This window comes from Astatotilapia calliptera, unplaced genomic scaffold, assembly GCF_900246225.1.
Source record: "Astatotilapia calliptera unplaced genomic scaffold, fAstCal1.2 U_scaffold_82, whole genome shotgun sequence".
Classification (NCBI taxonomy): Eukaryota; Metazoa; Chordata; class Actinopteri; order Cichliformes; family Cichlidae; genus Astatotilapia; species Astatotilapia calliptera.
The window spans coordinates 26,272-47,794 of NW_020535825.1; the positions used below are offsets into that span (position 1 = coordinate 26,272).

At 40.0% G+C, this 21,523-nt stretch overlaps 1 protein-coding gene across 3 annotated transcripts; it reads right to left on the minus strand.

Annotated features, from left to right (window-relative positions):
• Positions 1-368: 368 nt before the first annotated feature.
• On the minus strand, positions 369-20,846 carry LOC113018429 (nuclear receptor ROR-alpha-like). 3 transcript variants are annotated; one of them, XM_026161493.1, is made up of 13 exons: positions 20,572-20,846; positions 20,334-20,462; positions 15,826-15,855; positions 6,492-6,577; positions 5,125-5,266; positions 4,679-5,029; positions 4,487-4,588; positions 4,278-4,399; positions 3,709-3,841; positions 3,500-3,607; positions 3,309-3,419; positions 2,077-2,186; positions 369-1,936 (listed from the first exon to the last, which is right to left on the minus strand). In XM_026161493.1, exons 2-13 carry the CDS (start codon positions 20,383-20,385, stop codon positions 1,772-1,774), a joined length of 1,512 nt encoding a protein of 503 aa, XP_026017278.1. In that variant the 5' UTR covers positions 20,386-20,462; positions 20,572-20,846; the 3' UTR covers positions 369-1,771. The 3 variants fall into 3 exon arrangements, with proteins under 3 accessions (XP_026017278.1, XP_026017279.1, XP_026017280.1); XM_026161494.1 differs by lacking the exon at positions 20,572-20,846 and having other exon boundaries at positions 20,334-20,486; XM_026161495.1 differs by lacking the exons at positions 15,826-15,855; positions 20,334-20,462; positions 20,572-20,846 and adding an exon at positions 14,244-14,428.
• Positions 20,847-21,523: the final 677 nt, after the last annotated feature.

Here is a 21,523-nt window from a genome sequence, read left to right on the forward strand (position 1 = left end):
TAATTACATCCCACGGATTTAGAAGCTTTTAATTTGCTTCCTCTCTAACTTGGCTAGCAACCGTTGTGTGCGTGTGTCGATGTGTGACAACCTCAAAAAACCTTTCCACAGACCACTGGTAGTCACCCACAATGACTAATATTTCCTCTGTTTTGCTGCAGCTGCAAATTTACCGAAATTTGCTGGAGACAACTTATTTGGATGTTTTTCAGTATATTCGCTATAGAGCTTTGACTGCAACAAATAAACTTTGGTGTTTGACTTGATAGGGATTTCCCTATAATTCGGTTAATTTTTCTTCCTTGTCTCAGCCTTGCATAAATATTTATGGTGATTTCACAAGCAGTCAAATAAAGTGAAACATCTGCTTGGTGTCACAGCTTCAGCAGTTTATTAGAAGGTTTACAGCAAATTATCTTGAGGGAAATGCCAGCTGTTCCAGGGACAGAGATGATTACATACAGACATACTTAATGCAGAAACATCTCGACATTTCTCATTCACCCGCCGCTCTATTCAAAGATATGTAGAGAAAACAAAACAAGTTCATCTGGGGAAAAGAAGGAAGAGTTAGCACACACGGGACGAGATTTCTACTTTACACGCTTGCACCTTTTTGTATTATCTCTACACTTAATGCAACAGCTCACACAATATAAAAGCATGTGAGGATTCATTTAAAGGGAACCATTTCAGTGGTACTGCTGCCCTTGTAGTATTTATTGGTCAGTCTATGACAGACACCAGCCTGAGGAGGAGAAACTTCTCTGGAGACATACAGACGCAAAGAGGCAAGTTTTTAATTTAGTATTCAGCATCTAAATGACACTTTCCGCTCTTCATGGCTGGCGGGTGTGACTGAAGCTGCTGATGTGAAGAGACAAGATGATTGACTTTCTCAGCTTCCAGGTGCATTAAGCCAGTGTTGCATTAAATACTCCTGAGGGCAAAAACAACCGAGAAGAAACAGGAACAGGATGTAATTTGTGCAAGCTAGCATGCACAGGCTCAACAGGGCATTGCATGATCCTTAAGGAGCATTGCAAAACTTAAACCCTATTATGAGTATGGAAGCTAAAGACAAAGTGGATTTCTGTTTTTAGACCAACATCTGTAGTTGCATATGGTTGCTTTTAGTGCTTGATATTGTTGTTTGTCTTGCAAAGTTTGTTGAAAGCACATTGGTTGGCTTTAGCTTTAACTTATATAGCGCAAATTTTATTTATTTTTTGACAAAGTCAAGCAAGAAACCTCTTGAAATCACTACAAGGTGAAGATACAAACTTTATAAAGTCACATTTGAATCCCTCTGAAGTTTGGTGTTTTCTGCTTGAAAGACAGACTTTCTGTGGACTAACACTTAAAAGTTCGAACTAATGATGAACAGTGGCCTGCCTTTTTGAATTTGTATGTCTGAAAGACACCGTGACACACAGAAGCTACAACTGGACAGAATCACAACAGCACAACCTGAGAGAAAATGAAGCTCTTACTCCACCGACAATGTGCTCTCGAAGAACATCAAAATATGTTTCTCTGGCATCATCAAAATAATTTTAAGCTATCAAAAAAAAAAAAAAAAAAATTCTTCTTGACATCATCTAACAAAGAAAAGCTCTGCTGGAAGTCATATAACACTTAACACACGCTACAATTATTGTGTGTTTTTTATTATTAGAAAAATAGAATCTGCCAGAAAGTAATGAGACTCAAACTAATAGGAGTCTCTGTACGTTGGTGCGCGACTGTTTTTGCATATTCCCGTAGATCATCAGTGAGTGGTCCCCGGCAGAAGCTCTGCCTCTGATGCGAACAGCTCCTTGTAGAGCGGAGGAAACAGAGAGTGAGCTGTGAGCGGGTACCGCTGACTAAACCAGTGAAGCTTCTCCATGTGCAGACTGCACAGCGAGCGCAACACCCCCATCTTCTGGTACAGCTGCAGGGAGGACACACACATTTAGCCGTCAGCTTTCTACAGCAGCGAGGAAAGCCTGCGATCTTACGCGTACTCACAGATATGAAACATGGAGCATACAAGCCTTTTAGTGTTTGAACACCCAGGTGACTGATATTTACCTTGTGAATCAAACTTTCTTGATTGTCTCGGTGCAAAATGTGTGTCAGTCCCGACTCCACGCTTCTTTGAACTCTTTGAACTTTGCTCCTGTCCTCCAGACACGGACGATCTGAACACAAAGATGTTTTATGAAAGAAGGATTGAGTTTTTTTCAGGTTGCTCCCTTTAAAGGTGAAAAACATAACAAAAATCATAAAGTAAAGCATTTTGCAGAACAGGCTAGACAGCATTACTTGCTGCATGGAAGTTAAGTCCCTGGCAGCAGGCTGATGCTCTCAGCAGTGAACTTTAGTCAATTTTGGCAGGCAAAAATAGCAGGGTTGAAATCATAAAAGAGTTTTTTAACAAATACATTCAGAAGTTTGTTTCAATTCTATACTTTAGACATATAATGACATTAAAATCTTCAGCGGAACCCATAAAGCACAGCAGTAAAAATAAGGACTGAAGCGATGAGGTGATAGGATCCAGATATTTATCACGCCCTTATTCTGAATGTCCATTGTTAAAATATTCTCTTTGATTCCTTTTAATTTCAGTTTAAAATTCACGCAACAACAACGAGACAGGAAAGGACTTCATTCAAAGGCCAGAAACATTGTCGCACCTTCCCAACAACACCTAAGAACACTTTTTGGAAAGTGTTCTTTGTCTTTCTTGTTTTTTCCTTTTCTGTGTCTTTTCCTTCATTCATCAGTTCATCCTCATTCACTGCGGCCTATTAACTGAACTATGTCTCTTCACGGCCACTAGGGGGCAGAAAGGTTAACTTAATGGGACAGAATGAATTAAAATTACACAAGACAAAATGGAAAAGAGGCAAACTGGATAAGACACAGACACAAAACATATCTGTCATCTATATTTGGGCAGTAATATGATAAACCTACAAGATTTATTCATGCACATCTGACAGTAAGGTCAAGCTTATTCATCTATGACATCCATCCACCCATTTTTGTAACTGCATTTCCAGTTCAAGGTACTTATGACACTAACTCATAGACGCCATTGCCAATTAAGCCTAACAGTCATGTCTTTGAGAAGAAGTCAGAGTATCAAGACAAAGTCCCCACAGGCACAGGGAGAACGCCAAATGAACACATAAAGGCCGAACCCAAGACCGCACCATGTGCCGCCATCATGGAGGACGAGAAAAGAAAAGACCGCTTCCTTCCTGATGTGCTTAAAATGAACGCAGTACGAGTGAGACAGACCGAGCTGGGCTTACCTGCGTTGATGAGCACCAGGGCACTGAAGAGAGCAATCTGTTGCTCAGTCAGCTTTAGGGCACACATGCCATGTGCGAAGTCAAATACTGCTGCGATTAAATCACCACAAGCTGCAAGACAAGAAACCACTGAGCATTGATAAGTTATGGTGTTTAGATAGACGGTTTCACACCTTCAGATAAATCCTCACCCAAAGATTTGAAGACCTCAGTTCCAGCAAACTTCCCATCAAAGAACACAGTGTTGTTCTCTGTGTTAAAGAACCGGCTCATTCTGACCAGAACCACCTCCATGGAGCCTGAAAAGAGTAGGAAGGCAGGTCAGAAGAGAGTAAGATCAAACCTGTTCAGTTATATATATTGTGTTTTAAGCACATCCTTCTAGAAAAGGGAAAATCACCAGTCTTTAAAAGGGCGATCTGGTCGTTCTGGCTCAGCATACGGAAACCCGGGATGTGTTTTGCAAACTCCACCACGAACTGGACGGCATCAGTAAGTCGGATAGCGCAGTGCTGCCACATCTCATCTACTGACTGGGAAAGAGAGTCAGACAGAAGCTCAGTTTGCTTCGCTCAGTTTGTTTCTCATTAATCCTTTTCTTTCACCATAGATTGTTTAAAATGGGCTCTAAAGGGCAAAACATTTCACTCGTCTCACAAAAACTCATCCTCAGTGTCCCAACAATTCAGTCTGCTGCTCAAGTTTCTGTATTTTATCACTCAATTTACCCTGCTGTTTTCTCTCTGATCAACTGAAAAAAAAGATCAAAGAAAGAAGAGGAGGGGGAAGCGATGAAAGACGTTTTCTCAGTTTCCTGTTTGATTCATCAAACAAAACTAGCCTCAGACGTAAAGCATGTGAAATGACATGTTTTGTTTTGAGACTGTCTGAGTAAGCTCACACACATGAAGGAGAAATCGCAAAATTAAAAAATAAAAAATAAAAATGAAGAGAAAACAGTGCACATACTTTGCTCTGGTATGCTTGGATCTCCTCTCTGCTGAAGAGTTTCCACCTGAGAGCTTGGAGCTCTTCCACTCTGTACTGACTGGTCTCTCTGTGGGAACGCACAATGCTGGCACACAGTTCATCTAAAAAAAGAAGAAGACGCACTTATGAATACTATAAATATGAGAAAATTACATGTTTAGTTTGGCTCACTGTGCTCATTTGCTCACCTATGTTTCGCAGGGAGTGAGGATACAGGCTGTATGGATCCTCCAGACCACTATAAGGATGAATCCCCATCATATCATGAGACGACTGCCTGGAGTCAAATCCTTGCATAAAGAACAGAGAAGAGAGACAAATAAGTAACAAAGAAAGGAGGATTCGTCCTGCATGGTGAAGTTCCCACATCTGAGCCTCACCTCTTATATCAGCATGACCGGCGTTGTCTCCCCTCCCTTGGGATCTTGAGGTGGGAGAGATCCCAGAGGTGCGGTAGATCATAGCAGGCACCTGTGAGTCGTTCGGGGAGCACATCAGGTAAGGGTGAATATCAGCGGCGTAGGTCAACAGTTCGGCATCTCCGCTGTATGAGTAGGTCGGGGCCATGGGCTGAAGAAGCTGGGGGGAGCGGTCCTGGCGGTTCTTGGTGGGGTAGGACAACACGGTCTGGGCGTCTCCCTGAAGCTGCTGTTGCTGCTGCTGCCGGTGCCTTTCCACTTCAGCGATCAGAGAGTCGCGCTGACGCTTGGACATCCGTCCAAACTTCACCGCTGGAAATAAACAATCAACAAATGACTAAGCAGCTGCTGCGAATTAACAGTAAATAGATTTGTCTGCCTGTCAGTGCATGTGTGCTTTCTCTCACCATCTCTGCTCATGCCCTGGGCCAGGCACTTCTGTAGACGGCAGTGCTGGCAGCGGTTGCGGCTGGCCCGGTCGATCTGGCAGTTACTTTGCCTGGAGCAGGAGTAAGATACGGTAGGCAGCTGGCTGCGCCGGAAAAATCCCTGAGGGATTAGAAGAGTCAAACAAAAGCTCAATTTTTGACTGGGAAATAGTGATTTTTGAGTTACACATAAAAGTCAGAAGAGAAACATTTTTATTTGCTCTTGTTAATGAGCAGAAATGTTCTCTGGTGGCCAAAATATTTTATTATCATCTGACAAGTTCTAAATTAAATCAGTATAACTCATATTTCCTGTAATCTGTCAGGTATAAGTGATACAAAATATCTAAAATAAGCTAAAACTTGCTATTCAACAGTCCAACTGTAATAGTGAAAGGTTAGTGAGAAACTGGGACTGCTGTGGAGGGCCGCACCGATAAGATTACCTCCGTTTTGCTCAACAGTTTTTTGGTGCGGCCCTGCACAACAGTCCCAGATTTTTTTTTCCTATTGGGAAAATTTATTGGTCACCAATTGTCAAAGGAATTCTTCTAGGAACTAGAGTATTGGGAAATATCGACTTGCTTTCTTGTAGAAAAACAGATGAAATGTTCATTGATTGAAACCAGTTAGCCTGCTAGCAAGAACTTCAAAAATAAAAGCACCTGGATGAGAAAAGTAACTCTGTAGATTCACATGGCTAAATTTTCAAGACACTTTTTAATGAGTTAAACATAAAACATGAATACATATTAAATTATTACGCTTAAGAGACACTGATAACTAGATTTGTTTTATGCTAACATAGCTAAGTGTTTCCTGTTTCCTGCACATTGCTTGACAAATTATTTAAACCAAGTGTTATAAAAACAAAAATGTATTAGAAATTTTAAAAAGCTCAAATGACTGAATTCATGATTTTATATCCAAATGTGGCGCGGCACACTGAAAGTCAGAAGTTAATCAAGAGTAATGTTCAACTGCTAAAACGAATCTTTCTGTTTAGGAAGTTAAAAACTGTAATTTGACATCTTCATCACAAAATAAGAACATGCATTTCCTTTCTGCTTATTTGTAATAAAGGTCATTTTAAAATTCATGGATGACAACATTCATTATATTTTTGCATTAAAAATATAATTTTGATCAAAGAGCTTGCACATACTGATGGATGAATCATTACAGAAATATAAAAACGGATTTTTTTGTAAATTACAGACATTGTTAATTTAAGGCAGCTATGGCATAAACCTTAAAGGCTTCTGGCTGTAGGTTCATAATGAGTGGAGTGATATGAGGTCAGGATCAGAATGATGTGGAAATGAGGTTGTTGTGGCCCATCTCACCTTGCAGCCCTCACAAGTGATGACTCCATAATGAACTCCAGAGGACTTATCACCACAGATTTTACATGGGATAACTTCAATCTGGGCTGAACAAACACAGAAGGAGAGAAAAAGTTTGTTAAATCCAAACTTTAACTTTATAGAAAATAAAATACAGTTCTTAAATGCAGCACTTTTTACGTTTGATCAGTGTAGTTTAACGTGACCTTTGTTGCTCTAATGTCAGCTCAATAGTTCAGACTTTGTATATGCACACACATCTACAGTACAGATGGAAACAAAACAAAACAAAATAGCAGAATAAATGAGTCTGTTATTAATATTAAAAGCAAGCATTTTTAATCATTCCTTTATAACATTTGCAGCACAGAGCTCATCGCAGTGTAAGTAAAACTATACCAACTGTCATTCTAATGACACTGCACATTTTTATCTAAACAATTCAACTGCAAAGTGATTCCCACAACTTTTGCTTTATTCTGTACTTTCCCTTAAGCATCTATCAGTTGTTGTGTGACCATAGTAGACCAAAGGTATTTTCCTCTGAAGCACCTCTTGCCTTAATAATAATGAACAAAATACCTTCAAATGCAATAAGCCGAGAGACTTCTGAGGACATGGAATATTTGCAAATGGAGAAAAGCGGCGAATATGAAGGTGTCAACCTCAGAGTGCTTTCAAGTGGTTGCGTGACTTCTCTTTCACTCTGACTTTCCTGCTTTCATGTCATTTCTTTCTTTGTGAATCCTTCTCTATCTCGCTCATAAAGGACATCGCTGCCAGTAATGCGCTCTCCTTCATCACTGCCAGTAATGGCCATCCCCTCTCACCTCCCCCCATGCCACTGCACTGTGAAATTCTCACACCCCCCCAGTCTTTTGATTAGTGGCGATTTCTGTCACAATCAGATGTCATTTGATTCATTAAAAAAGATGAATTGTATCACGGATCCTTGACAAAAATATTTTTGAGAAGCTCATGAGGAAGTGGGCTTTTTTTCTTTCGCATTATGCCGTGTGGTGATGCAGAGGCATTTCCAGCCTCAAATAACCTAAAATAATGCAGGCGGCTATCTCTTCCCGCCATCGTCTCTCATTAGAAAGTGTGACTGCATTCTTCGAGACAAGCTCTTATAGCTGCAACTTGACAATATACGGGAGTATTTACGTTTCCGTGCATAACTGTGTCAGATTTGTTTTCACGAGTGTGTGTTAGTGTGTCAGTGTGTGCCCTCTTTATTTGGTGCCACAGGGATCACTAGAAGGTTTCTGAGAACAGCCAGTCTGAGATAAAATAAATATAGACACAGAGCAAAGGCATTTACAATCGAGCTGAAAATAATAGAGCCACAAATCTGATAAGACTGCAGCTTCTACTAATGGAACTGTCTGATTAACCTCATGATTGACCATGATAAGAATATTTCACCAGTTTAACTCTGATGCTTAACATTTCACATTAATCTGTCCCTTTAAATTAACCATTAAGCTTGACCAGCAGCCTTTCGCCGCCAGCTGAATATCACATGTAAAAAAAAAAAGAACGAAGAAAAGAGACCGAGCTATGACTAAAATTGTGTTCCTGTTGGTAGTGCTGGATAGTCAGAGAGAACATCAGTGGTCTCTGCTTTTTTAGTTATTTCAGTTCTGATTGTCAACCTCAAACAACAGGAAATCCACCGTGGCCCACAAGCTTTTCGCTGTTCACACATGCAATCTCACACATGCAATCTCACACTCAAACTCATGGCAATCACGCACACCGCTCCTCCAACAGCTTTCCATGTAGTCGTACCTGCGCTCACCTTAAATGAGCCCAACACAACTGTGACATCTTTATTGGTGCCACACAGAAACAAGAATCAATCTGCCTTTAAAAGCCCGACTGCCAAACAGAAATAAACGCCAGGCAGCCACCGAACAGCCCTCTATCAGCAGATTATAGCCATTTTTGTCTCACCTGGTTATCTCCAGCCACAGGCACAGACCAATCAAACCCAGCATCTCCTGGTGTGCGTGCTTGCATGGTTGTATGGTTGTGTGAGATAGAGTGATAAAAATACTGCGCTACCATTATTTCTTCCATTTGTGTCTTTTTCCGTCACGAGCGATTGCGTCTGGTGCGCATTGTAGCTAAACACAGCGCTTGATTTACAAATACATGTTTGTTAAATAGAAAAATGCCAAAATGCTGTCATAACTGGCAACAGTGAAACAACAGCAAGGCCTTTGGGTGCAATAGTAACCTTTTTCAGTTTGATCTGTTTAAGCTCCAGTGACTCTCAATGGCCTTATTAAAAACTAGATGACTGTCTTCATCTTTTTCTTTTGATCATTCCCTTTAGGGGTCGCTACAACAGATGCTAATACAGAATTAAACTATAGTTATTTTGCCTTTTGTCCTGTCTCCTTCTCTTCTTTTCTTTGCCATCACCCTTCACCAGTCGCTGCAGATGGCTGCGCCTGCCTGATCTTGGCCCTGCCGGAGGTTTCTTCCTGTTAAAAGGGAGTTTTTCCTTCCCGCCTTCAACAAGTGCTTGCTCACACGGGGGTTTTGTGATTATCTGGGTTTCTCTCTAATGGTTTTTGGTCTTTGCCTTGCAATATAAAGCGGTTTGAGGCAACTGTTGTTGGGAATCTGCGCTACTGAATAAGATTTTACAAATACACGTACGTTAAAAAGAAAACTGCTAAAATGCTGTCACAACTGGCAACAGTGAAGCAACCACAAGGCCTTTGGGTGCAACAGTAACCTTTTTCAGTTTGATCTGACTTTTAATTTTTTTTGGCATTTTGTTTTTTTATTTATCAGTGCTGTTAGCGATTCTTTACATTCTCCAGCTGTAAAAACACGGCGCAGCCAATAGACCCAATAAAAAAATAAATGTTTTAATACCTAGTCTTTGTCTATCACCTAGCACCCTAAACACATAAATGTCATGACCTGAGTCCTCCTAGTTGTGGAGTCCAAATTTTTTAAAATAAAAGTAATTAGCAGTGTTTAATATGTAACCGAAGTTTAGTCAGAATTAAACTGGTACTATTTGCTTTACTTTTACTGTTTTTGCAGCGGGTATGGTGTTATTTCTTTCATTATATTTTGTGAGTGTAGGTTTCCTTTTCTTTTCATTTGATTAATGTGCGCAAACACAGAAGAACTCAAAGCGCAGTTCTTCTATTTTAAAGTAGGCCTCAGCAGGCGAGTAGATGTTTTCTTCCTCCATTTCAGATTTGTTCTGTTTTAGTGGCAATAAAACACATTGAAAAATGAGTCATTCTAGTCATTGAAGGCTTTATAGTTCATAACTGCAACATAAACATGACAGTATGCTAATGACAATGCAAAGCTTAAGTGCTAGACAGTTATAAATTCCCACTGCACAGTAATCACATGCAGTAATGCTAATAAACTCATATTGATAGAGACTTTTAAACATGTTTCTGCAGTCCACACAGATTTTTCCACTCAAAAAAGTCTCTTTTGATAGTCATGGCTGCCAACACCTTACGTAAGCAATCACAACCTACAAGTGACGACATACAGTGCGAAACTAATCCTATACCAACCACTTAATGATTGAGGAACAATGAAATGAGATCATTTACACAAAAACCGTTCGCCTGAAAAGTTATTCAAAACTGCCTGACACATGCTGTTGGCAAGTGTAGGGGTTTAAGTACACTAGTGGTGGAGATATTTTGATTTGTCAGTACAAACAACAGCGTGCCACCTCCCACGCTTCCGCACACAGTGCACTGTACACCTAAATGCCGCCACACAGAGATGATCTGATGATCTTTAAAACAGTATTGAGATCTTTCACTGAGAACTTAAATGACAAAGCAGGATTGCTGTCAAAGTAAAAAAAAAATCATATATTAAATATAATAATATAATATATAGGCTTTCATTTAGAGCTGTAAGCAGAGATGACGTTGTAATGGCTTTTCAGTGAAATTTGGATAATAAATATCAGTCATTAAGGAAAATAATAATGGTGCAAGCATTAAATCTCTTTTTAGGGAAACTGAAAAAGCAAAAAAAAAAATAATAATGATGAGGTTAAATGTGCTGAAATTAATAAACCCTCAAACATTTACAAAGCTATAAAGCAAACTGCAAAATGAGGAACGTTTTCAAAATCATTTAGAAAAAATAAAAAGGATTAAGAAAAGTTCAAGGACAGTTTTTTATTCCTGGATTTCAAATCAAAAAAAGATTAATTAGTCCTCTCACAACGTTTAAGTCAAACTGAGCACAAGTGTGTGTGTGTGTGTGTGTGTGTGTGTGTGTGTGTGTGTGTGTGTGTGTGTGTGTGTGTGTGTGTGTGTGTGTGTGTGTGAATACTGATGCAAACCAGCACCAGTTTTATGATGGGATCAGAACACCTGTGATATAAAATTGTTCTAAAAGAGGGACAATGGGGATTAGCCCCTCGACTCTTAGTTCCCTTTAGTCAGCACTCATGAGTCAGACTACAACCACCATCAATCGAGGCCTTTCTTCTGAACTGAGCTCTCACCTGTAAAGGTTTTCAATCACGACGCTGTGACACAGACAGAGAAACGGACTCGTAAAGTCAAAACACTAACGGCACCGCTGTCACTGCAGGTATTTAAAAAGACTTTTTGACAGGGGTTTATCGTGGAAACTCACGTCCTTTTTCACATCGCCGCTATCAGCAAACTAGTACATCGGACTGCCCCAAATCTCTGAACTCGGCCTTCAGTTTGACCTCACAAAGACGCCAGTTCTGAGACCGTGTCTCTCACGGTTGTGACGCTATGGGCAAAGAATCCCATTTTACCATGATGATACGTACAGGCAGACAGACTCACGGGTGAAAACTGTACCAGCTCCACTGTTGCAGCGTTTAACCAGACACTTTCTTCTCTGTGCCTGAAATTACCTTGTCAGCAGCTTGTTCTATGAACTGTAAACGGACAAAAAAAACCTCAATCTTTCCTCTGACGGAAGCTTACCTTTGAGACATACGCAAGCAAAAGTGCAAACAAGCTTTGTATACAGACTGCATCCACAAACAAACACACTTGCACAGACTCTTTATCCTCATACAGCACATTAACACTCAGCACAGGAGGGCTGTACCTAATGTAGGATCATTTTTTGAGTTTACAACACCAGTGAAGACAAATTCTTTAACCGCTTACTTTAATATGACTCATGGCGAATTAAATTCAATTTTATTTGTACTGTTATTATCTCTAATACATAAAAACACACTTAATGATTTTAATTTAAGGTCGTCCTGAAGTAAAATTTGAGACTTTTGGAACTTTAGCTTAAAACCACTATTTTTCTGCTGCATTTAAAACTATTTTTAAATGACAAAAAAAAAGCAGATTGTCACAGCTTTTTATTTTTAAACAAATAACTGCATGTGTAGTACTGCATTTAAATACATTAGATAAAAGATGAATGTTTTGCTACACATCATACCATACAATACTTTGCAGCGCAAATCCAAACAAATAACAATAAAAAGTCAGGTTACTTTTTTTTCCATTAAAAGAAACCAAGAGTTACAAGAAAACACAAAATAAGCAGCAACTGAATAAAATTAATTTTAAAAAAGGGGAAATAAAGTAAAACCTAGTGCCAGAGAGCGGTTTAATAAGAAGCATTTCACGTCAGCTTTTTTGGACTAAACATTTTCACTCAGAAATAGTTCACTGCTAATGTATTTTTAGGTTTCAGAGCCAGACTGTGGTCGTTTAATAAATGCAAGAACTCCTTCGCTGAGTTTCATTAATTTGCAATAACAAAAAACAGATGGAAAAACCTACTGAGAGATGATTATCTGAGGAATTTTTCAAAGCAGATCTGAACACCAATTAGCATCAGATTTCACATATTTGACTTTGAAGTTGCTCTTGAATTCGGAGGTGTCTGAAAGAGGTAATGTTTTGACAGTAGCAAAGGGTATGAATCAGCTCGACTTGTGTATTTCATTTACCAAATTTTGGGGGGGAATGTGTCACCTGCCATTTTCATGTCTGCTTTGATCTGTAGCCAACTGCTTCTGCTGCTTTGGAAGTGCTTTTGCAGGCTTCTGCACCCAGAGGAACAAGGAAATCCTTTCTGATAAAGAAACTGTGTAACAATCTACACAGGAATCCCCCCAAACACAGCAACAAAGCCATCTCAAGTGCGCCTGATGGAATCAAGTGTGTAACACCAGAGATAATTCATTGTCTCCCAGCTGTGGTCATAACACAAATATATTTAGTTAGTTATTTTTCATCAGAGGCTGCTCTCGTTTTGTTCACACAGGCAGTATCCACAGCACAGCTGCAGGGCAGAGATATGCTGCATCTAGCCGCCATCTAAAAAGCAGCTGCGCATCTGTGTATGCGTGTTTGTGCTTGCGTGTGCTGGTGTGTCTATAAGTGTTTGCAAGTTGCAACGGCAAAAGTGTGTACGCAGCAAAAACAAATTAATCAATTTTCATTGTTCCCTTTGCCTTTTCTCCCTTGTCACCTCTTTGTGTATTTTGTCCATTTTTATTCAGGTAATCTGGGACTTATTTGTGTGAGAAATCATTTTCAGTATCACACTTTTAGCATTTCCTCTGCATCCTGTACGTGCTTGGAGTCGGTCCATTTAAAAGCAACGCACTGCGGTAGTGAAACATCCTGTTTTCCGCACTCAAGTGCAAGACTATGATGATTGATTATGATATATATATAATATATATATGTGTGTGTGTGTGTGTGTGTGTGTGTGTGTGTGTGTGTGTGTGTGTGTGTGTGTGTGTGTGTGTGTATGATTTTAAAAATAAATAAAAACTCAACATCTTAAATATTATATTATAACCTGGTCACACTGATCTTCCACCAATCACTGGCTTCATTAAAAGAATTACTTACAATGGAAACTTGACTTGACAAAAGGTGTTACTACAATGTTATGAATGGGTATTATTTCCAGAAATATACATTTTTATACAACCTTTTCACTCTACAGAATTAGCCTAGCCTGAGGTATACTGTATATGTGGGAGTATCAGAGGGCAGAAATATCTGAGACATGATTCAAATCTTAAAATCATCAAAGAGAGCTCAAAATTGAGTCATATTGCCAAACCGTAAAACTGAAACACATCAATCACTGTGAAGGTACTCAAAATTCAGCCAATGGAGGGACTCAAAACAGATTAGATAATCTTTACTCGCTGAAAACCATAAGCACAGGAACACACGTGTGTGTTTTCATGCTTTCTACAATGCTGCTAAAAACATCCGTCGGTGGGATTCAATAAAACTTGTAAAGCTGTAAAATTCTAGTTAGCACACGAGAAAAAATTGTGAAATATAAAGGCACTTGAAACTTGAGCGGCGTTTTCCTGTTCAACGAAGTATTACACCAGAAACTAAAGTGCAAACCTGAACAAAAAGCTTAATGACACACCCTGAGAAAGTTGATGTGTTTGAAGCCACAGGTGTCTGAGTCTGCATGAAAGCACAGATATTTCAGGGTGACTTGGTGAAGGTTTAAAAAGACACAGCTACTTTTAACCAAAAGGTGACGTTATTATCAAACGATACCGATTTCGTGCACCATCAGAGGCATCAGTCGCAACGTTACCTTATAATCGTAAAGTTTGAAATATGGGAGGCTTGGAGAAAAACGTCATCAAAAAGCACGTAACTGATTTAATTGATAAAAAATATCTTTGATTGAAGTGCCCACACACACACACACACACACGCTGAAGAGCTTCATCCCTACCTCGCATCATCCTCACTCCTCCACTTGTGTCAGACGTTTGTCCCACTTTCACAAACTCACTTGTCCTCTCACTTTGTCTAAGAATAGTCTTTCTTTTGACACACACTCGTTTTTTGGAACCACCTATATCTTTTAATCTTGCTCCTTTTTTTGCTCGTCCTTTATCAAGCTGGGTCGGGTGCTCACTGCAGCTTCAGCATACATATTCAGACTTTTGAGTGTCAGTCACCGCCTCACCTTCCTTGTTTGCGTGTGCATGATTGTGTGTGTGTGTGTGTGTGTGTGTGAGAGAGAGAGAGAGAGAGAGAGATCAAGACAAAGAAGGGGGGACCGTCCCCTGCCCTGTCGTTTTCTCAAGGTACTTTTTCTTTATACCTTTGTTGTTATCCTTCACCCCCTCACTCTGTATCATATGTCAAAAAATGCTTTATAATGTCTGGCACCTTTGAGACTGTCCATGAGAGAGTTTAAGTCAAACCAGCAGACAGGAATCACTGGAGATGAACTTAAAAAAAATATGTAAGTCACACAAACTTACATTTCTGTTATTGGGAAACTCAGTTTGGAGATTTCAGATATTTTCAAATAATGCATATATATATGTATATGAGAGAGAGAAAATCATTTTAAAGAATTATTTATTCTCCATGTAGCATATTTACACACTTGATTCAGGTTATCTGAGTTTAGCTTACAGATCTCCTCCACTGAAAATGCTCCAAGTAAAATCTACATATTTATCATTTTCATACAATTAGCAATTAGGTTTCAAAAGTACAGTGAGTTAAACATTACCTTAATTAATTATTATGCTGCATGTGTTCAATGTTAAGTTTGCATTTTATTAAAAATTGTTCGGATGATGTAGCTAAAAAAAAGGTACGTATTTTGAGATCTGTTATTTTTTTATGTGAGCTCTTCAACTTAACTGAAAAATGTATTTCAGACTATTTTATGTCTTCAGTGCTGTGTTTAAGTAAACACTTGCAGCTGCAATCCACCACAGCTTCTTCATTCTCCACTCATATTTCCCTCCACTTCCATCCCGCCACACAGAACCACAGAAGACCCCCAAACGTTGCCCTTCCTTTCTTGTCTTCTCTGGTTTTGGGTACGTGTGATGAATGAAAACCATTATTATTTAGTCTCAGTTGGTTTATCATCACGCCACCTAATATGAAGGTCGGTGGTGTGTTACACACAGCACCTTCACTCTCGATAACATACACAGGTGTGCTAAAGTTGTGGCAGAAGGTGTTAAACCAAAAAAGTTAAAAAAAGACGAGATGTTATCGCTTTCATCTGCATTCAGATGCCAAAGTGGTTGGTATTTTCATCACTGTTTGTCTGCGAGTGTGTTTGTGCGAGGGGGGTAGCACAGGTGCGACACGCCGCGCGCCGAGTGTGTCACTAATGGCCCCGTCCCCGTCGACACTACTGTGTGTATGTGTGTTTTGCTGTACAGGTGCATGCTGCATGTTCACTAACTATGAAGTTAACCACATTGCATGCACAAATATCTAGCACAAACACAAGCAAAGTTATTACTGCACACACACACACACAAATGTAGACAACTTACTCAAATGACTCTTCTTGGACACGGCACCTCCTAAAGGGAGGAAAAAGGGTAGTTAGTGGATTCAAACTAAACAACTTTGTGAGTCTATGCTTTGTACGAGCATCCTAAAGCGCATTTTAGTGAAAGAAACTCAACCTGCTGTATACTCATATGAATACATGGTGGGCGTTACACAGTGGCATCTAAGCTTCATATTGAATCCAGGAGTAAACATTTACCAATAGAGTTTTCCATCTCTTTGAATTGAAAATGTGATAGCCACTGGAAAATAAATTAGGCATCGGATTTACTTCATTTTTGAGATAAATGTTGTACAGTATAACATTTTAAGAAAAAAAGAGTTACAAATGACAGCTAACCCCATCACAAAAGTTAGATGAGACAATCTTTGATTGCTCGATGAATACCTTTGATACCTTAACTTATTGTTACCTTTACATCTGCTACTAAAAAAAGAAGTGATCATGTTTAGAGTGCGGTATCTCTACTTTTACTTAAGCGAACAATTTAAATACCACTGAAACCTACACAGGAGCTATTCGTAGTGCAATGAATGGATTACAAAAGCACGTTTGACATTCAAATACATATCATACTCACCAATCATAATCAAATATCCAAATGAGCATGTTACTACTGTAACAACAAGTAAAATCCTGACTTTCAAATAGACTGAAATGAGAGGGAAAGTAAAACCGGCATAAAATTACACTGTAGCCATTGTCAGCTCCTAAATGGCAGTTTGATACGGGGTTTGCAGTATGCAGCACTTTCTTTGGCTTCTTTTCTAGTGTACAATAGCATGTGGACAGATAAGAAGCCTCAGTGAGAGCGGAGAGGCTAAATTAGAGGATTCCTATTTACACTAGTGTGGGTCTATGATATGTTTGTGTGGTGTTTCAGCGCACGCACACACAGGACATAAAGGTAGAGGAAGGTGGGTGTCTGTGAAGCAATAGGTCCTCTTTCTTGTCTGCCTTTGTGACCGCAATTGTGAGAAAGTCTGAAGTGCAGCTAGAGCGACTAAGGGTCAGTTCTTAAGCAGGGGGTTTACTGCTGTGGGTGTATGTATACGCATGTGTGTGAGGGTATGTGTGCGTTTTCTCTGTGTATTTGCGTGTGAGAGGCTGTGTGTGTTAGACAGAGGTTTGAATGCAGGGCAGATAAGTATCAATGGAAGACGTAGAGCTAGCCGGTCTTTGTCTGGCGCCAGATCAGGCCCTTTGTGGTTTCCTCTGTTTTCCTACCCTCATCAAATCAGTTTTGCTTCATAAGCAGAATATATGGAATGAAAGCGCAGCAGTGCACGCACGGAAAATGAAAAGAAAATTTCAACACTCACAGAGCAACTGTTTTAAAGGTGATCGATTAAGAAAAGGCTGATTAATTACACACAAAAAATCAGCTACATTTATTAGAGCATCATTTCCAAATGAGGACGGCCTGAATTTTTTTCAGTGTTTTTTACATTAGTGTTACATCAATGCTTTCCCCTGCGTTCCTTGAATAGTCATTTACAGAAACGCACATCAGCTTCTCGCCTTACGGAGACGATTTTAAGGCCGACTAATCTGATTTTAAAAAATAAATAAAATGCTGAACCCCGATACGCTGATCGAAAATGAGCGAGAATTGACGCCAACTATTTGCACCGCTGTTATTCCTGAAATGTGTCACCAATGGTATTAAATGCCTAAAATATTGCTGCAGCAGAATTAAATAAACATGCGGTCGATGGCACCTGTGAAAACTAAATGTGACACAGCATGTACATATTTAGCAAGGCACACCTGTTAGCCAGGCCATGAACCATCTACACACACCCAAAAGTGACAGCGGAGGCACAAAAATCAACACCACCCATCAGGCAAAATCTCACTCTCTGCACTGACATCTAAGCTCACTGCTGAAGTGACAGTTGCTGTGTTACATAACAGCACCGAAGACCACTGAACCCAGAGAGGAGGCGACGATTTTGTCTGAATAGAAACCACGACCCATCTAGCACAGAAAACATACAAAACATGTGAACATCCAAGACCGGTGCCAAATACAGTAAACAAGATTAAAAAAGGGCTTTTTAAAAATTAGGTTTAGGTAGAATGCTTAATCAGTAAGCAAAAGAAAAGCATACATTTGAGAAGAAGATTACTAAAACAAGTAAAAAAATTACAACATATAGTACCATAACAACTATAAAATATGAAAAGGAATATATGCTAGATGCTGAAACAAAAAGAAATATGTACAAATCAAGTTAAAAGCAAGTCTGATTTGGATGGTTAAGCTGTTCGCCAGGTTTCAAGAAGAATGTGCCAACACGTGCAGTTCCTCTAAAATCTTAAACCCAAAACATCTACACAGCTGAAAATTTTAGGACAGTCGTGTAGTACACCGTAAGTAATTCACCACAAGTCTGTAAATAAATGTCGCTGCCAATTTGGTGAAGCAAACCTTTGCAGGAGTTTAAGAAAAGTAAGGTATAGAGTGACAAAAAAAGGAGTAGCACTCACAGTGTCACAAATTGTGGATAATCTCTCTGTAAAAAGAGTCATCTGAACATGTTGGCTTCAAAGAGTTTCTGAAAACATCAGTAGGATGGCTGCAAGGCTAGTGTTCTTTTAGAACAGAAAGTATTTCTTGACTTGTCTGCATTGATTTCCAAGAAAATAGCAGACGGCTGAAGAAGGCCAGATGCATTTTGGTTAAAAGAATAATATACTGTCATTGCTGTGAAGACAGTTTTTGGTTCAGAAATGGCTGCAGAATGATTTACGGTGAAATTAATCGGACCTACAATAGGTCCCTGGGGAACACCACAAATGGGCGTTTATTGGATAATGAACAGGAGATTGTTTTGTTTTGTTTTTCTCTTTTCCTATACTGTACAGACAGGAGAAAAAACCCCAAATGTGGAGCAAGACTAAAACTACTGCTTGAGAAAAGTGAGTGACGCCCACAACAGCCGCTAAAACCAAGACTCTCATCAAGTCAAGAAGAGCCGTCTCAGCAGTACGGAAACTAAATATGAAAATAAAACAGTGCAACCACACTCTAGTTTAACCTGAATAAAGCATCAGCTCCAGGGCCAGATGCATTAGGTATCCTGCACATAATGTTCAAGCTTCAGCTGTGCATCATTTTAACAAATTTACCCCAAACGTTGTCATTTTTACACTAAATTCTGCACGACATGACTTTAACTTACCCAAGGCAAGCTATCTCCAAAGGAAACCACTCTGGAATTATTTGTTTGTATTGTCACTTGCAAATAAAAACCAGAAGAAGAAGAAGAAGAACAGAAGGACATAAAACTTTTAAGAGCCATTTCAGTGTCCCTGTTGATACTGGCATTTCTTTTTTCACTTTTAATCTTACCCTATTTTCCTCCCTTGATTACCATTGACACTTTGCAACATAAACAAAACCCATTTTAAATTATAATTGTGCATCTATAATACATCTATAATGGACACTAAATTGTGCCTGTTTCCTCTCTGACCTGCCTGCTGGTCGCTTTCTTTCTAATGGTTACATAATACTATTAAATCACTAATGGTTCCAAATTAAAACTGTTGGCATTGCGGTCTAAAGGTAATCTAGGGTAACCAGCAAATTGTTTATGTTATGTTTCTGGGGGAGTTTAGGGGGGTAGATAAAAGTATCAATCTGTCAATGTTAGTGGCAAATATCGAAAAACTTAAGTCAAGAAAACCAAAAACTATATCAGCAGTGTGGTGAAATTTTCAAAGGTAAAATACAAAGTTCAGGACTTTGAATGTAAACTGTTGCTGCTATGATCCTCCTACATTTACTGGAGAAAAGGGGACAGGCCTCATTATTGTTTCACCTCTTTAGAAATAAGAACCTATTTATTTGCTTTGCCTCTTACATGCATTAAATGGAGGCACACACATACACACACAAATACATTTTGCAGCACTTCAGACAAGCTGTGTTGCTATCCTGTAGGAAAGGTGTGCTATGGGTTTCTGTGACAGAGAGACAGTCTTATCTCCAGTCACTGCCAATAGTTTGATTATGGCCTGGGAGAGGCTTTGAACAGAAAGGCATTGGCCAGTAATAGAGGCAAAAATTAGAGCTAATTCCCATGGATTACTCCGGCTTACTGCCATTCTTACACACTCACAGCACCTTAACCATACCCCAGTTAAAGGGATGAGGAGGTTTACTAGGGTAAAGATGGATGAGAGTGAAGGGGGAGAAGTTAAGAGTGAACAGAGAGGGAGAGATAGGGAGTCAGCTGGTGCACTAGAGGCCAACAGGATGAGATAAAAGTGAGGAGGAAAGGAGGGGATGGGAGTGAGTGGGCACACAAAGGCATGCTGGGAAATAAGCGAGGGACATGAGGGCATAAAATGTCAAGGCACACTGTTTAGTGAGCTGAAACTAGTCAAACAAATTGTATTTTTCTTGCTGTGACTTTAAAGTTCAGTTTTCCTGCACCTGCCACAGTGTAAATGTAACCTGGAGAGGGAAAATCTCACCTCTCTTGATGGGGGTGTCAGCGGAGGGCACGTCGGGCTCTTCATATTCCATAACTCTCCTGTCAAAACACCAGTAGGTGGGCCTGCACACACTCTCCCCTCACTCACTCGCTCTCTCACTCACGCACTCTGGCGCACACAAACCACAAAGTCCTGTAAGGTCAGTCAGTTTTCAAATCTATCTGCTGACACTGCAGTGCTCAGAAAGAAACGAAGCAAAACTCGAGACTCATACTACCTGTTGGTCGCTCTAGCGCCCAGGCCGGCGCAGGCATTTGAAAACGTGCACTGCCATCTCGCCTCCTTCAAGAGTCTTCACAGTGGCTCCCCAAAATCGGCAGTCATCTTCCTTGGCTTCTTTCTTTCTCTCTCTCTGTGTGTCAGGGTCCCTTATTCAACAGCACTCCTCCTCTTGTGTGGTTGTTTTTGAAATAATCCCGTTCCCCCCTGTGGCAGCAGCAGTGCGGAGAGTGCAGCTGGACCGGCCGGCCGCGCGCCCGCCACCCCCCTCCCCTTGCGCTCACAGTGCGCCCTAGCCGTCCCAGGCTGGAGAGAGTTATGTCACCGGCTCTTACGTAATAGCACCGGATCGGGTTTTGCTTTGAAGTGCTCGGTTGAGAAATATAATCCCATGTTGCTGCCACAAATTTCCGCCACACCAATCGAGAAAATAAAATGCACGGTGGAGACGTTAGATTTCAGTCTGTATGGAAATGGAACATCCTTAAATTAAAAATCCCTTTTCGTGGGTTGGTGTCATTTTTGTTAGAATTACTCGTAGGGCCCTGCCCATACAGTATGGCATACACGGAGGGGTTATTTTATGCCCCATTTTAACACGGGTGGGAGGACAAAAAGAAAACGATGAATAATCGATACGTCTTCTCGGTTTACATCATTGTGGTAAATCCTCTAAGACATGGCTCGTACAGTGGTTGCAGACATGGTGCAGACACATGCATGTCAGGAGGGAAACAGACTGTAACCGAGTGCATTTACTCAAGTAGCCTGTAGCAGACAACTCATATGAACCCGGGCTGCAAAATCTTATCTTGATTTAATGTTTGCCACGTGATAGTGACACTTTTCATTCTTCGTAAGGACGTATTTCTTTCACGACAACAATGTTTTTAAACGTCAATAAAAAAAATCTTAGTATGTCCTTAGATCAGCATGTCTTTGAGCAGTCA

Excerpts from the sequence above, each read along its gene's own strand:
- LOC113018429 (XM_026161493.1), bottom strand. The coding sequence starts at position 20,385 with ATGGAATATGAAGAGCCCGACGTGCCCTCCGCTGACACCCCCATCAAG. Across the intron at positions 3,608-3,708 it reads GATCGCCCTTTTAAAGACTG|GCTCCATGGAGGTGGTTCTG; the intron begins GTGATTTTCCCT and ends TACTCTTTTCAG. Across the intron at positions 2,187-3,308 it reads CCTGGTGCTCATCAACGCAG|ATCGTCCGTGTCTGGAGGAC; the intron begins GTAAGCCCAGCT and ends CTTTGTGTTCAG.